The sequence below is a fragment of the Lepidochelys kempii genome, chromosome 3, assembly GCF_965140265.1.
Source record: "Lepidochelys kempii isolate rLepKem1 chromosome 3, rLepKem1.hap2, whole genome shotgun sequence".
NCBI lineage: Eukaryota > Metazoa > Chordata > Testudines > Cheloniidae > Lepidochelys > Lepidochelys kempii.
Window position 1 is genome coordinate 164,490,151 of NC_133258.1, and position 17,255 is coordinate 164,507,405.

General features: G+C 44.8%; 1 protein-coding gene across 2 annotated transcripts in view; it reads right to left on the bottom strand.

The window, feature by feature from the left end:
- The window catches only part of KCTD3 (potassium channel tetramerization domain containing 3), a 63,828-nt gene extending 59,551 nt beyond the window's left edge, over nucleotides 1-4,277 (bottom strand). For both annotated transcript variants that reach the window (XM_073338915.1, XM_073338914.1), the window contains exon 1: nucleotides 3,943-4,277. In XM_073338915.1, the coding sequence (XP_073195016.1) occupies nucleotides 3,943-4,016 (74 nt within the window). In that variant the 5' untranslated portion in view covers nucleotides 4,017-4,277. The remainder of the gene's footprint in view (nucleotides 1-3,942) is intronic.
- Between the last annotated feature and the right edge of the window lie 12,978 nt (nucleotides 4,278-17,255).

Sequence of the window (17,255 nt, forward strand, 5' to 3'; positions counted from 1 at the left end):
TATAGTGCTACACAGAAAGACTCAGTCTTTCCAATCTTCTTTAGAAAACTGCTTAACTTTACAGCCCATAACTCACTCAGGAGCCCTTCCTCCTTCCAAAGAGACCTGACACACTCACTCTTCAGACAGTCATATTTCCATTCCTCTTTTTAAAAAAAGAATACTGCATTGTACTAAATAAGGTGGATTCTCAAACAAATGCAAAATTAAATGTTGGAAAGAAGAAAGGGAAAGATTCATCCAGAGTTACTTACACTGCACAGACAAACAACAGCTTGGCCAAGGCACATATTCCTGAGTAAGATATGAACAGCTTACTTTATTCTCCCCCAGGTCCATTCCCTCTTTATGAGGCTATGTCTACACTACAGTTTATGTCAGCATAATTTGTGTCACTCAGGGGTGTAAATAAATCACTCCTGAGTGTCATAAGTTATACCGACATAAGTGCCAGTGTGGACAGCGCTACGTTGGCGGGAGAGCTTCTCCCACTAATGAGCTCTCTCCCGTCAGCTTAGAGCAGCTAGATTAGAGAGCTTATGGTGACCAAGCTGCAGTGGTGCTGTAAACTCTCTTGTGTAACCATGCCCTGAGACACTTATTCTGCACACACAAAAAAGGGAGGATACTTTTCAGAGTAACAGCTGTGTTAGTAGCTGTAGCTCACAAAAGCTTATGCTCAAATAAATTGGTTAGTCTCTAGGGTGCCACAAGTACTCCTTTTCTTTTCGAGGATACTCTGTAAACAACAAAAATCACCGTAACAAGTACGTTCCTACCATGATATTTTAGAAGTCGCAGGAAAACTCCAAAACTGCGAGTATATTTATCTACTTTGGAAAAAAGTAATTTATTTTCATTGCTTTAATCTTTCTACTATAGTGTTAGCACTTAACATAAGCATCACTCTTCTACTTTCCTATTTACAATCCATTATACTGTATATTCTACTAATACAATACATAATTTTCAGAAATGTAAGAGAAAATACACAATTTTGTAAAGTTTAAAAAAAATGACAAACTCAATCTGTACAGGATTCTCAAGTTTAGCACCCAAAATTTATACAAAGCATTATCCACATAGCTTTGGAAGGGCAGATGCTACATTGACAAAGCAGCAACGAACTTACAGAAATACAATAAAATACAGAAAATAAAGGTAGGTATTTGCGGAATGAGAAACAATACAGTTAGAGCCACTGAAGTTATAAATTTAGCAATATCCACTTTTTCTAGAAACATGTAATTGCAAACCTGGACTACAAAAAACTATGGAGACAAAGTAAAGTGAAGGACAGAGTGGTTTCTTTTGTAAACTAGGGAATCTGAAGAAATTCCTACTCTATATCTGTTAGCAAATTAGCAATTCAATAACTCTTAGTCTGAAGAAACATATTTCTCCCTCAACATGTCTCCTGCTTATACTTCTTTGTGATTTTCATAATCATTTGCTAAATATATTTCAAAACATGATCTGCAGTTTTGGGACTTTTAAGTGACTTACTCCTAAACACTGTACGAATAGGTCACTGTATAACTGCAGAATAGTGAAGGGTTCTCAAGGTAGGCACAGCCAACCCTGGTTTGGGTTATACTTACACAACATAAATTTTAACCAATGCCATAAATTGGCCCTGAGGACACTTTCAGATATCAGTTTTGCCTACTAATTTTAAGGTATCACCTAGGCAGGAGTTTCAGTAAATCAGAGTTATAGTATAATCAGAGGCCTGTGAATTCTGAGATTCTGCAACATTTGCTACAGAGGGTAAGTTTGCTGTACAACTGTACTATAAAGTATCAGCTTAAAGTTTTACCAAGTTATGTTTCTAGACCACATGGCTGCAAAGATAACCTTGAAAACACAAAGTGGAAACTAACGCAATGCTGTCTTTGTGAATCTGCAGACAGCTTGAAACTATTGCTCCAAGAAGTATGAATTAGATTCATCTCAATAAAAAGTGTTCTCTTCTTTATGTTTCAGAGTGCATTCTAATGACAATATTGTTGTCTATTTCGCTGCTTATCACTTTAGCAAAAACATTCAGGTAACATATTAACCCCACAATCCCAAAGTTGCCCCAATTGTTCCCTAACAAATTTTCAAAACTTCCAGCTCCATCCCTCCCGCTTTGCATCCACAATTTACATCGCAGTTATGCATTTTTAATACAGAATGCTTCCTCATATCAGACACTGAAAGTAGAAGAGCAGCAAAAAATAAGACAAACTCAATATCAAAACAACAACACAGGGTAACTATACCTACATTATTCATTTTTATATTTCATAAAAACCTCCATTTTAACACATCTGAGGCTGACACAGATGTTCCAGACTTTCTACTAGATTGCTAGAGAATCCAAGGCCTTATAGTACAGTATACAAAGCCTTGGAAGGATTAGATTTTTAATCAGAAAATGTTGATTTCCCCATACACATAAACCAATAAAAATATTTCCATTTAACCAAAATGTACAGACAGGCAAAATAAGAAAAATGCTGCTTGAAAACTTATGAGATTGATTTAAGGATATTTGTTTTGTATATTTTGCATGTGATATTGACAATTTGTGCTTCAACAGTTACAAATCAAACTTTTTTAATCTCAACATCTTCTGTCATTAAAATGCTATTGTCTGACCCCACCCCATAATTTCCTGCAACTGTAAAAATTTAAATAAATAAAAACTATAAAAATACTTAATGTCCATATTTTTCACAACAGCAAACACTTAAATTGATAGAAATAAAAAAAATGCTTAAAATAATCACAGATATCTGTCAAAATTATAATATCAATTTCATTCTCCAGTACTTAATTATACAGAGCCCTGACCAGAACATTCCACCCCTTTAAATATATTTTATCCCAAAAGATCCAAATGCCATTCACAGACATAAATGTGACAGATAAATTACTGTAACCATTTTAAAATACCTAAGAGCAGTAGACATTCCCTGGGACTGAGTGCACGCACAGGGTCACAATATCTGCTTTCCCCCGGATAGTCCTGATTTTGACTCCTTTGAAACACGTTAGATAGGCCCAAATTTTCTTTATCACCCAGGCAGCTCCATCACAAACACAACCTAGGCAAAGCTACCTGCAACATGGCAAAACTTGGGCACATCCCCACAATGAGTTCCCTTTGCAATATGATGCCAAATATCAAGACCAAAATGCAGTGACAACTGGGTTGAGCCTGGGCTCAGCAGCTTCAGGACAAGCCCTATCAGCAGGAAGCCAGGGCAAAACTGGGACACAGACAGACCAGACCAAGGAATAATGCAACAAGTCCTAGGTGGACCAGGTCTCGATGACATAACTAAACAGATCCTGTTCCTGGGACACCTGCATGATCCGCCTAGCCCTGCACCCCAGACTAGGGCTCTTCTCCCCCTTAACTCCCCTGCCCCACAACCAACTCGCACTACCTTCCCCCAAACTTTGGTTCCCAGCTCCCCACCACTGGATCTTCCCTCCCCCTTATGCCCCCACCAGTTCACACTGTCCTCTCCCAAACCCTGCTGCCCATTGCTGGGGCTCCCCCCGCAGCTCTCGCTGCCCTCCCCCAGACCCCGATGCCCATTGCTGGGGCTCCCCCCCCAGATCTCGCTGCCCTCCCCCAGACCCCGCTGCCCATTGCTGGGGCTCCCCCCCCAGATCTCGCTGCCCTCCCCCAGACCCCGATGCCCACTGCTGGGGCTCTCCCCCCCAGATCTCGCTGCCCTCCCCCAGCTCTCTCTGCTCATTGCTGGGGCTCCCCCACGCCCCGCCAGCTCCCACTGCCCTCCCCTAGACCCCATTGCTGGGGCTCCTGACCGCCCACACTACCCTCCCCCAGACCCCCATTCCCAGCCCCAGAATCCTCCCCCCCCCCCCAGCTCGGACCCCTCACTCCCCCATGGGCTCCCTTCCCTGCAGCGCCCCGCTCACCTGGTGCCTCCTACGTTGAGCTGGATGATCTCCCCGCTTCCCGCGCCGGCGAAGCCCCCACCGTTCCCCGCCATCTTCCCCGCCGCCGCCTGCAGCTCCGGGCAGCGCCCGCCGCCACCTTCCACCGCAGCCGGAGCCCACGGAACCAGCAGGAGGCGGCAGCTAGAGGCGGGAGCTGGGGGAGCGCGCAGCGGGGCTGCCCCGGGCGTGGGCCAGCGAGGGAGGAACCGGGTCCCAAGAAGCTGCGGCCCCTCGGGCTCAGGCCGGCAAAGGCCGCGCCGCCTCCCCACACCCTGGCCGGAGCCGGGCGGAAAGTGCCATGGCAACGCGCAGCACCTGGAGGAGGGGGCTCGGCACGGGACAAAATACTCCGCGTTCTGCGCGAAGCGAGCTCGGGAGGGGAGGGAGAGCTGTGGGGACGCTATGGGCGGGAGGGTTCGAAAGTCTCCGTACACACACACACGCTCCTTCAGTGGCAGAGTGCACACGCACAGCGCAATGGGGAATACACACACGCGGTAGTCCCCCCAGACGAGAGGACTCTCCGCACACACCCAAACCTCTCCTCCTCTCTCGCCAAATAGGCAAAACGCCTCTCTCTATTCATCTATTTTAATTATTTTGCCCCTGATTCACTCAGCATAAAACCGGACTAAGGCAGTGGTGAATCAGGCCCTTATTCAGAGTGATGAAAGTTTTCGAGGGTTTTATTCAGTGATTATGCTATCAGAAAAATGTACACAGGACAAGTAGGGGAAATGGAGGCTGTCAAGCTGGGAAGTTATATTTGCTTAATGTGTGGATCATTAGTAACAGTCACCTTCTTAAAAAGCTGCCGGATTCATTGTCCTCAATTTTTGAGAGGCCATTAACATTAAATGATTGCATTTCTCCCCTCCCCACCGCCTTATATTTACAGAGAACATGATGCCAGAATTGCAATGGGGGAAATCCAAAATCTGAATTCTGTATGACAACTTTTTTCTCTACTAAAAAAATTGAGACAGAGTTTGAATATGACCAAGCTACCGAAAGCTGCTACTGCTAAGGAAACATTCTTACAGTACATATTACTATTAAGCTTTAAGGCCAGCAGTGTGAAATTTAAAGCCATCCATGGCACTGGCCCTTAGCTACCTGAGAGATCACCTCACTCCACAGACATCAAAAGCTAGATTCCATCAGAACCACCTTAACCAACTAATGGAGACTTGTGTGTCCAAAAGACATGACTCTCCCAGGAGTTGGGCCTAGACTATAGAAGCATGCCTGCAAGAGATAAGAGCAACCACAGACCTCAGGATTCAGAAGACAGTTTTCCCAAGTCCAAGTCCAAGTTTTCCCAAGTGCTCACAGTCTATTTTCACTTGGGAGTGATGGGAAGGAAAAAAATGGGGGAGTGGGGAATTCTGCTTCCTTTTAAGCTTCTCCTAAAGGCAAAGGAGGGAAAGCTAGAGAGGAATTTTCCTTTGTTGTCATCCTTTTAATTATCTGGGGACCACTGAAGATCACATAAGTACAGAGAGAAAGAGACTAAAGACAACTCAGTATGAAAAGATTGGCAGCATAGTTCAGGTTAAAGGATAATTTGTACTGTCCTTTCTTCAGTGAAACATCTTGGCCATAAAGAGATGCACATTACAAAGTGGGCTCAGGGTGGCAAAATATATTATATCCTTCAACTCTGAATCCACAGTGCAATTTGATGAGGAAATCAGTCTATTACAAACTGTAATGGAAATTTGACCAAGAATAAATGACTATATAGTTAGGAGAGGAAGTCATAACATTGTGGTTTGAAGGAGTGAGTGTATGCTGCCAGATTTGTGATCAAGTCTTACAGCCAAGCAAAGTTTTACTGTTTTCAGAGAGTAAGAATTTACAAATATGGTCTTTTTTCAATGAGGTAAAATTTGACAAGATACAAAGATCTCATGCCAGGGACCCAGCACCATTTAAACCCAGTATTGCCATTCTGCAAGGGCAGAGTGGACATCAAGGTCATAGCCTCACAGTGGAATCTCTGCAGCTCTTTTATGCTATGGGGGGGGGGAATACTTGTCTCCAATAGGTCCAAACCGAGAGAACCACTGGAGCTGGGCTAGTGGCAGAACTATTGAATCTTCATAGAATATCAGGGTTGGAAGGGACCTCAGGAGGTCATCTAGTCCAACCCCCTGCTCAAAACAGGACCAATCCCCCATAGTTGCCCCAGATCCATAAATGCCCCCTCAAGGCTTGAACTCACAACCCTGGGTTTAGCAGGCCAATGCTCAAACCACTGAGCTATCCCTCCCCCCCATTCACTCACATGGATTCAGTGGCTTAAAAGCCCTAAGTGGTCTGAAGAGGGGTGGTAACCGCAATTTCAATCTATATGCTGAAAAAGTATCTGCAAAGAGGGGCCTACCTAATTATGGGATGGATTCCATCCTCCCTGTCCCCATGAAGTTCCCCAAACAAAGACATTTACTGTGAATTTCACCCTGACACACACAGGCCCATTGGTACCAACTGGCAAAGGATTCAATGTTCTATAATGACAACTCGTATCAGGCCTAACAAACTCACTACAGCTAGCACACTGCTTTTGTAGTATTTATCAAGAAAGTTATGCGAGATCTTAAATGCAAACCAGGATCACATGGGTCATTAACATCATTGTGAAATGTATGGATCGACACTTTGTAAGGAGTTATGTGTATATATTGGAAAATATGTCTTAAAATCTGACTCAAAGCAGGGTTGACAAACAGGTTTTTGTCAGAGGGATGTATGTTCATCTGTCTGCCTTGGTTCACATCAGGAGTCCTGGAACAATTTTTATAGTGGGGGTGCTGATGATAGAAATCATGTATTTGGTGTTTGTTATTAGTACTTCAAGCCAGGGGGGGCAGCAACATCCCTAACTCCAGCACCACTGGTTTACATGTAAAATAAGCATTGTAAGCCAACATCATGGAAGCCCCGTTTGCATACAAAATCAACATGAAAGCAGCACACCCAGGAATAAACCTGGGTGTGGGAGGAGTCATCCTAACTCTGGGACCAACAGTGAATTTTGGGGATATGAGGAAAAGGCGAAAGGACAACTTTTCATCCTTTACTGAGAAAGCAAAAAGGACAGTGCTTTCTTTTCATTCATGAAAGAGAGATCCCGGCCTTGTTGGTTGAAAACACTGGAAGATTTCTTTAGGTGAGAAACCACTTTAGACAGAGGGTTAGCCTGTTAAAATTTAGACTCAAGGAAGTGTGTTATACTTTTGTTTTATATGTAACAATTTATTACTCTGAAACCTATGTTTCAATTATTATCCTTAGTCACTATCTCTCAAATCTTAGCCTGTGAAAATAAATGTGTGATTGTTTTCATTATAAATATATCTCAGTGCTGTGATGTTATAAAAGAGTAGATCCTCAGTTGAATCAAACAGGTTTGTGTGTACAGTGACCCCTTGGGGATAGCAACAAACCTGGTAATTTCTGTGAGTATCCAGTGGTTAAGGGCCGGACACTGCAGGGAGTGCTTCGAGGGAATGCTCTGTGCCTTCTTAGTAGTCTACACACAGAGAGCTATGGCTGCGGAGGCCTGGAAGGCAGAGCTTATGTTGCCAGAGGCTATTGTTTTCAGGGAGCTGATCCACAGCAGACACAGACTAGACTGCTTCACACTAATGGCAAGTAGTAGGGAGGTGCCTAACAACTCTGGGGACCCTTCGGGAGAGACACACCCCCTATACCCATACAAGTCATAATCCTAGCAGAACCATTTTTAACATTGGTAGAACACTTTCATTTTAAAGGGGTACCCCCAAAGAAAACTGTTGTGAAGAGTAGTCTACTTATAAGTTTTAGATCCAAGAGGGGACTACAGTTCCCCTAGCCCTCTGTTACATAGTCAGTATTTAAGGTTTGCTAAACAAATGTGAAAAGATTTAACATTGCATCAGTCTACTGTCAGAAAAACCACAGCTACAGTTTTGAGGTTGCCAAAGATTGATGCTAATGGCTGTTTTCCAGTGCTTGTGTAGAGAAACTTCCCACAAGTGTACCACATGCAGTAACTCTGTGGTAAACACTAAAATGTGCATAAACTTACCATTAGTTTACTACTGTCATTATTTCTAAGAACTATTCAAACTTCTGTTGAAAGGGAAAAAGTCAACTTCAAAGTTAACTTAAAAGCCACTCTTCTGCCTGAAAATGTTGTGCCTATCTTTGGTACAAGTTTCACATAAGACTATTACATCTGGAAAAAAAATCTGCTGGTCTTTTTTTCAAATTATTTTGTACATTTGACAGCACTTTGTTTATAGTCAGTTTCACTGTTTTCCTTGGATAGTCCAATAGAACATATATTCCTCCTCTCACATGGAGTTGCCATCTGTCTGTGATCCCCATGCAGAACTGACACCTCAATTATTTCTCCCTGTTAATCATGCAGGACTCTTACACAGTAACCTGGGAGAGAGAAAAGTTTTTAAAATAGGAAGATGTAATTATAAAACCACCCAAATGGCATGGGGACTTTAGGTGTACTACCTACATCCACTGTAACTCATTTTTTAATTAGACTGAACACCAAGTGGACAGTGTTCTTTGAACATTCTAAAGCATTTATTCTCAAAGCAGAGATGTTTTCTTACTTTTTTATGCTCAGTTTTGTCACCACAAAAGAACTCTAGTGCTACTCCCTCTTTTCCCCATAGTTTTAGAAAAATAACTGAAGGCTGCAGTGATCAGAGTACCACTGGCTCCACTCTTTATGGTGAAATTCCCTTTGGGGAGTTCCTCCCACATCAAGGATAGGGTTTCATCTTAGTCCTCCCTCAAATTCCTGAGATCCTAGGAAATCCATGGGAGGCGAAGCTAGCTGTTGCTAAGACTCTGTGCTGTACAAACTCACGAGGTCTGAGGTCTCCCCCCTGAAGCCGAATTCCCCTTGAAGCAGAATACCTTTCAACATTCCTTTGGGAACTGTGAGGCTCGCTCCAGTGCAGAGCTGTGGCTAAATGCCACAATTTAGCCCACAATAAATAGCACAAAGAATATTGTATTGTATTTTTCAGTTTCATATTTAACCCTTGTAAAATTTCTCTGAAGCTGCTGCTAAGAGTTGAAGAAGCTAGGGAGCCTTATCATAGAATTTGAGCCTAACTTGCATAGATTACATGAGACATTGAACATATCAAAAGAACAGTGTGTGTTTATGATGTATGATTTTTTTATAGTGTCCTTATGCATTGAAAAGGCTCATTACATTTCTCTAATTATTCTATTTTTTGAGGCGGGGGAGAGTCTTATAAACAATAAGAGATTAGGAATATGAATTCTAAGGATAAATGGTCAGATCATTCTTAGTGCATTTTTGAGAGAGGACAGGAAAACCTCTGAAAATGGCCTATAATTCACTGATGGATAGAGAAAGTCTTAAATCTCAGTGGCATTATCTTTCACTGTTCCAGAAGAAGTCCTTACACATGATCTCAACATATTTGGGTATCATAGTGTTGGGGGCATAGCTGGGAGGAGGAAGGATAAGACTTGAGAAAAAGCCACTCTCATTAATATTATTGCTTACAAACCTATATGGATATTCCCACAGAAGACAGTGATGATGCTTCCAACATACCTTAAGATGATGACTGCTTTATGTTCTCACACAACTTACACAAAAGGGTTTTTGGCCCAGGGGCATGGCCAATAGGATAACAGCACCCAAAAAAGTCATGCTGCCTTAAGGAGTTGGAAGGCGCAATGTACATAGAGAAACTGGATCTTCACAGGAATGTACCAGCCTTTTAAAGATGCCTCAAGAGCCATGGGAATTTTATATCCACCGTGGGACATCTGAAAATTAACAATTAACAAACTACTGAGAGTCAACTGGACTTTTGCTCTCCTAAGCCACACAGAAACTTCTGAAAATCCAACCCACTGTAAATATAGTATGAATTAATCATCTAACTGTTGGACTTTCAAACCAGGAAACAGAAGAGAGATCCTATCTTAAGAAAATCAGCTGTTGTAGTCTGTGGCAACTGCAGTTCTAGAATTTACCCACTAGATGACTCTATTGGTCTGAAAGTGGGACTCCAATATTGTAACTCCTGTTTAACCTTATCGTGTAAAATGCATTTTCAAGACTCTACCCTGACACAATACATAATGATTGCAATACATAATTTGCATTTCCTCCAATAATAAATGTCAAGTCTCATTAGAAGCAACCATTTCACATCAGAATTATGCAATATTAATATGCAAAGGAAACATATATAATAATGTATACACTCTTTTTATTAATTCATAGTGAATAAAAGTGAAATACAACATACAATATTTACCTTTCTGTCAAATAGGGATCCTATATGGCTCAATGCAAACATAAGTGGACACATTAGAATTAAATATACATGTGTTTGAGTAATGAACATGCAGTATTTAGGAATCTGCAGAGCCAGTGAATCAATATTAATTACTCTCTACATAATGACATACCCACAGATACAAGACTGACTTTATAATTTGATTCTTTTAGTTAGAATGATTCCAGCTATGCTTTCTCTAGTGCAGATGTTGTCAAGGAGCTAGAAATACAGTTTTGTAATGTACCATCAACACAAGCATATAGGTAGGCTTGAAAGGATTACATTTTTATTGGTAAAAGTTACTAAACAACTATTTTACCACACACGCAAACACATGAAAAATATTTCTATTAATAATAATAAAAATTTACAGATAGACAAAGTAAGAAAAATGCTGCTTGAGAATTTATTAAAGTTTGATTTATGGATATTTACTTTGTATATTTTGACACGCAATGTTGGCCATTCTTGTTTTAATGGTTATAAAGCTTTAGCTTTTTCAATCTCAATGTCTACTTTTATTAAATAATTATTCTTTGGTCCTGCCTTTTGTCTAACACCCCTCCTAATTTCCCTCAACTATGAAAATTTAAATAAAAAAGCAAGCTTAAAACACAGAACTATGCACAACTCTGCACATTTTTTAAAATAAACACCAGTATTAGCTGTTGACATGATAAAAAATAGAACTCCAATTCTGCCAAGCCTGCATATAATTCTGGTTTTATAAATTCAGCTTTTAAGTTCAAGGAGCAATATTTTGTAGTCTTTGTTGGGTTGACCCCTTAATGCCTATAGCATGTTCACTAGTGTGGTCAGACAAAGAAACCCCCAAAGGCCACTAAGTTTGAATGAGCATCCAAGCTTCTCAAACGACAAGAGTAAAGATAAATTCTTACTGTTTGACTTGCTTATTAAAGACTTTTTCACTAAGGTATCAGGCAAGATCCATGGGTACAGCTGAGGAGCACACAATGCAAATCAGAGTGAAGTATGGAAAGGCTGCATAAAGCTCACCTTTGCATTTCCCCAGTTCTGGGCTACTGTGAGCTGATTCTGTCTAGGTGTAAGCTGGACAGCCCAAGGGCCATTTTAAGTTATACTAGCTGGTAGTATCCCAAGGAGTCAAACTGACAAGTACGGATCAGCACAGAGTGGAAGTTCTGGCTCTATACCTTTCATCTAGCCATGCTGCATGCTCTACAATGGATCACCACTATTGTACTGGGGTGGTCCTTCTGGGGCTGGTTACATTAGCTGAATTTGTTCTGAATGAACCAGCAATGCAATACAATAAGGTTGCACAGCAACTGAGGATCTGTCCACTAGTTTTACTTCATTTAAAGATCCAACATATGACACAGGCTTTGCTGTTCCTGGTCATCTGCCATATAATATTTTCCATAAATTTTGGAAATGACTAAAAAATTACATTCCAAGGGTGATACTGTGCCTACCTCTTTGGGTTAAACTATTATAGTGCTTTACTTTAGGAGTTTACTTTAAAAAAATAATTGCATATGCTGTAAAAACTCCCTTAGTGACTCCCTTAGGGCCGAGAAAAGGCACAAACGTTCCCCAGCTGTGCTGGAACCAAGATTGTCTTGCCCCTTCCCAGCACCCTGACCCCCTGCAGCGGGTCTTGTCTCTGATGATTACAGATGGGGTTTCTGTTCCCAACTATTGACAGTTGTGTGTCTCAGAGAAAGATCCTCTAACCCATCTCTCCAAGAGACGTACCCTTGTCTCCAAAACCAGTGAGGTGGCAGAGCGCATACTGGTTTATGCCATATACTACACATTTTCTGGCTAGCCTTGAACTCTCCAATTCCCTGATGAATGTTCTTCTGACACTTAATGGCTTTTATATTTTTGCTCTAGCGATTATTCAGATGCTCAGCCCAATCGGCCGGGTCCCGCTTCCACGTGGTGCCTCACTTTCCCCCTCTCTGAAGTGGGGATAATCCTAACCAACAATTAGACACAGTTTGATCCTCAGATCTTGCTTCCCAAATCCCTGCCCTCCTTGCCCAACATCGGCCTCTCCCCCATTTCCCCAAACTTCCATGCCTATGTTAGTGCCTGTCTCATCCAACTGCAAGGTCTCAGACGCAGTCTCCTTCCAGAAAGCTGAAGCTGTCCCTGGCTCTGGAGCTGGAATCGCATGTCCTGTGAGCTTCCCTTGCATGGTGTATTCACCGTGGGCATGAGAAAGGACAACACCCATATGCAGGTAGAACTGCAACCTCCATCTCTGTCCCAGCAGCAGGATGGCCTCTGGTCCCTGCTCCCTCGGACAGCTGGAGCTACTGAGAGGTGGGGTTGGCAGACCATGAGAACAGCCCGTGAGGTTAAGAAATGGCAGGGAGAGCCTCTTCCCTCCATGGGACATTACGTTGTCCCTCTGTGGGCAGTCCTTTCTTTCCGCAGGCTGGGCTTTGCTTCCTGGATTCTGCCCAGAAGCCCAGGTCCCGTCCCTAGCAGCTGGGCTGTTCCCTACCCTGCTGTGCACCAGGCCCTCTGCAGAGAGCTGCTCTGGGCAAGGGCTGCAGAGCCAGCTGTCATCCTGGCAGGTGTAGCCCCAGGTTCCATAACCCTGACTCAGGGTCTCCCTCCGCTGGCAGACTCTGAGCAAGGCCTGCCTAGAGAATATGGATGACGAACTCTAGATCCTGCTGCCTGCACCCTTCAGCACAGACAAAGTCCAGTACATCTTGGAGGTGAGCAGAATGGGGAGGGGCAGCAGGGGTTTTACCTTAGCCCTGGGGATTCCTAGAAAGAAGAGACTGGAAAATCCATGTTTCTATTGGATGCTTCCAAGTATGCATTTGTGATATAAACTCACTGGGTGACCTTGGGATTAACTCACTTCCCCCTTATGGCATCAGTCTTCTCCACTATCGAAGAAGGACATAAGCCCTGACCATCACCTTCACCTGTGGGTGTCTGGCCCCAACTGGACTATCTGCCCCATCACCTAACCTGCCCTGTCTTTCCCTCCTAGGGCCTTGTCCTAAGTGCTCAGCCTGGCCCCTTCCCGGCTTGTCCCTGACCTCTAAAGGACTCTCCAAGCCCCTCCCATACCTGCTCTCCTTGGGGTCTCTCTCCTGGCTGAGCACAGGCTGCCCTTCTATCTCTCAGCAGGCCTGGGTCCTAGTCACATGCTGCTTCTTGTCACGTGACCCCCCACCTAGGGTGACCAGATGTCCCGATTTTATAGGGACAGTCCTGATTTTGGGGTCTTTTTCTCACATAGGCACCTATTACCCCCCACATCCTGTCCTGATTTTTGACACTTGCTATCTGGTCAGCCTACCCGCACACTTATTCCCTTCACCCTAGGGAGCTGCATAACCTGGACTAGGTGCAGTTGCGCTCCAACCCCTTTCCTTGCCATCTCACCCTGGGACAGGCTGAAACTGGAAACCTGTGGGCTAACAGTAACTGTTTGCTCTCAAAGGTGCTGAAGACATAATGGAAGAGGAAATCCTTTGGCCTGGATTTAAATTATTCCAACTGAAAGTGAATGAGAGAAAATACATCCACAGTTATCTTCCTAGCAGCATAAAATGTATAGATTGATAGGTGTTAAGGTCAGAAAGGACCATTATGTACATCTAGTTGCAGCTCCTGTATAACTCAGGCCCTAGAACAGAGGTGGCCAACCAAGGCCCGCGGGCCACATCCGGCCCGCAGGACCATCCTGCCCGGCCCCTGAACTCCCGCCGGAGAGGCTAGCCCCCAGCCCCTCCCCTACTGTCCCCCTCTCCCACAGCCATGGCACCATGAGGGCAGCACGGCTTGCGCCCGCCCACCTCCTAGGCTTTCAAATAATCCTGTCCTGCCACCCTGAGCAGCAAGGTAAGGGGAGCGGGGGGGTTGGATAAGGGGCAGGAGGTCCCTGGGGGCAGTCAGGGGACAGGGGGCAGTTGGATGGGGTGGAGTTTCAGGGTGAGGAGCCGTCAGGAGACAGGGAGCGGGGGGCTTGGATAGGGGGTGGGGTCCCGAGAGGGGCGGGGGACAGGGAGCCAGGGGGGTTGGATAGGGATGGGGTCCTGGGGGGGCAGTTAGGGACGGGGGTCCCAGGAGGGAGTGGTCAGGGGACAAGGGGGGGTTGGATGGGTCGTGGATCCTAGGGGGCCTGTCAGGGGGCGGGGGTGTGGATAGGGGTCGGGGCAGTCAGGGAACAGGAAGCAGGGGGGGTTGGATGGGGGTGGGGTTCCAGGCTGGCGGAGGGGGTCCCAGGAAGGGGTGGTCAGGGGACAAGGATCGGGGGGGTTGGAGGGCGGCAGTCAGGAGGCGGGAAGTGGGAGGGGGCAGATGGGGGCGGGGCTCTGGCTGTTTGTGGAGGCACAGCCTTCCCTACCCGGCCCTCCATACCGTTTCACAACCCCAATGTGGCCCTCTGGCGAAAAAGTTTGCCCACCCCTGCCCTAGAATGTCACCAAGTGGTTCCTCAGCCAACCATAACATGGGACTGAGCCAGAGCACGTCTTTTGGAAGGACATCCACATGCATTAGAGCCAGCTGGCTAACAGAAAATCTTTCTTCTGCAGTGACGTGGGGTTAAGGGACATGGAGGAAAAGACATGGAAGCTATGACTAAAGTTAGAGCAGTGAGGCCAGAATAACCGGGGCTAGGTCCCAGGACTGGCTGTCAGAAGACCTGCTGTTTTCTATACCTGGCTTTGGGACCATGAGCGAGTCTCTTCACCACTGCGTGCCTCGGTTTCCCCAACTATCAAATAGAGCTAACAAGGTTTGTTTGTTCTCCCCATTTTACAGGGTGGGAAATCAAGACACAGTTGGGACCTGTCTACACTACAGGTCTGTAGTGCATTTGTAAACTGCTGACCCCCACATGTTGTTCAGAGCCTATGGACAACACAGCTCCTCAAGGTGTGTTTGTTCTGTGCTTACACCTATGTACCAGCAGGGCTGGATGGTCTTTTCTCACTGCACTGTGGGGAGCAGGTCCTGGGTACTAAAGGTCTAAAGAAGCTCTCAAGGACTAATTTTTTAAAATAATTTTTATCATTGAATTGGGAGAAAACATACAATCACTGCTGATAAGATTGGTGGGCGACAAAATACTGGCAGACTGATAATTACTGATGAGGAGAGGGCAGTGCTAAAGAGCAAGCTGGACCCATTCAAGGAAAACAAGTTTGGCCAGAGCCAAATGCAAGGTCCTATACCTAGCAACCAGGCATGCCAGCCACACCTCCAGAATGGGGAAGTGTATCCAGGAAAGCAGTGACTCTGAAAAGGATTTAGGGACCATAGTGGAGAAGCCACTCAACATGAGCTCCCACTGTGATGCTGTGGTGAACAGGGCTAAAGCCATCATTAAACGTAGGACGTTAGACGTAGGAGCAGAGCCATGAGTAGGATGGGGAGGTGACACAACATCAGTGAGACTGATATTGGAATACTGCCTCAAATTTTGGTGTCCTCATTTGAAAAAGATGTTGAGAAATTGGAGCTGGGGCAGCAAAGAGCCACCAAATGTTCTGAGGGCTGGAGAAAAATGGCTTCTAGTGAGCTATTGAAAGAGCTCAACCTGTTTAGCTTATCAAAAGAAGATTGAAAGGTGACTTCATTGAAGGGTTGAAGTGCTTAATGGAGAGAAAATCTTGGGTATTAAAGGGCTCTTTAATCTAGCAGAGAAAGGAATAACAAGACCCAATGGCTGGAAGGTGAAAAGAGACAAATTCATATCAGAAATAAGGCACAAATATTCAACAGCAAGTATGATTCACCACAGGAACAAGCTACCAAGGAAAGTGGTGGATTCTCCATCTCTTGATGTCATTTAATGAAGACTAGATGCCTTTCTGGAATGTGTTTGCCCAAAAAGTAGCTATTGTGGTAGGCCTGTGATATGCAGGGGGTCAGCTTAGATGCTCTAATGGCCTCTTCTGGCCATAAAGTCTACTAATTTCTGGAAAACTGAGTGTAGCATTGGGAGAAGCCTCTGATGTTTTACTGTCTAGCCGGCTTCCTTCCTAGAATGAACACTCATTGAGTGGAGTGATCCACAGGGGTAGCTCAAACCTCCAATGGGTCTGGCCAGTGGAAGGACATTAGCACTGCAGGGGCGGGGTGGTTTGGCAGTGACATCACAAAGGCCTTTTGCAGGACCTCAGCCTATTGGTCAAAGGTGGTGGGGAGGTGTTGACCTCACAGAGAGATGCGAACATCAGCCAGGCAGGACAGGGGCGCAGAACCAGGGAAACCTCGGAGACCCCTGTGGCTTTGCTTCAGCAAGTCTCCTTCTCGAGATCTCTCTTTGAGGACTGACAGAGTATTAGGGTTCACGTACGTGAGCGCGAGGAGCAACCCCTTTCGAGTTTTCTCCTTTCCTTTTCCTGATTTTACTAGAAAACAGACGTCCCTGTTTAGAAGGTAAGAGCCTCTGAGAGGTTTGGAGCCTGTTCAATCTGATCCATCTGGTGTCAGCTGAATTCTAGGCATGGAAAATACTAGCTGAAGGTGGCAGAATTTTATTCCCCACCTTTGATTTTGTCCCTTAGAGTCACTGGGGACATTGGGGTTTGTCCTTTTTGTTTTACCTTTTCCTCCATCCCTCCCTCCTTTCGCTTCATCTCTTCTTTTGTCCTTTCCCCTGTTCCCCTCCCACCACTAGGAGGGGTGTGTGTGTGTGTGTGTGTGACAGGGGGTGCTCTGCAGCTCCCATTGTGAGAGGTCCACCCAAAAATGTGGGGCTGAAATAGTGCTTGGACAGTGATCGCCACCGGTGACCTGGGCCATCCTCTGGGCTCTCTGGTGAGAACCCTCCTGCCCCTCAGTCTCTACCCTGATTGGCTGAGCAGAGAGTTATTGACAGGGAAGAGACTCAGGTCCTTGTTGTTCTCTTTTAAGACCAAGTAAATAAGTCATAACCAGTCATATGTTTGACAAATTTTGCTGCTTCTCTGC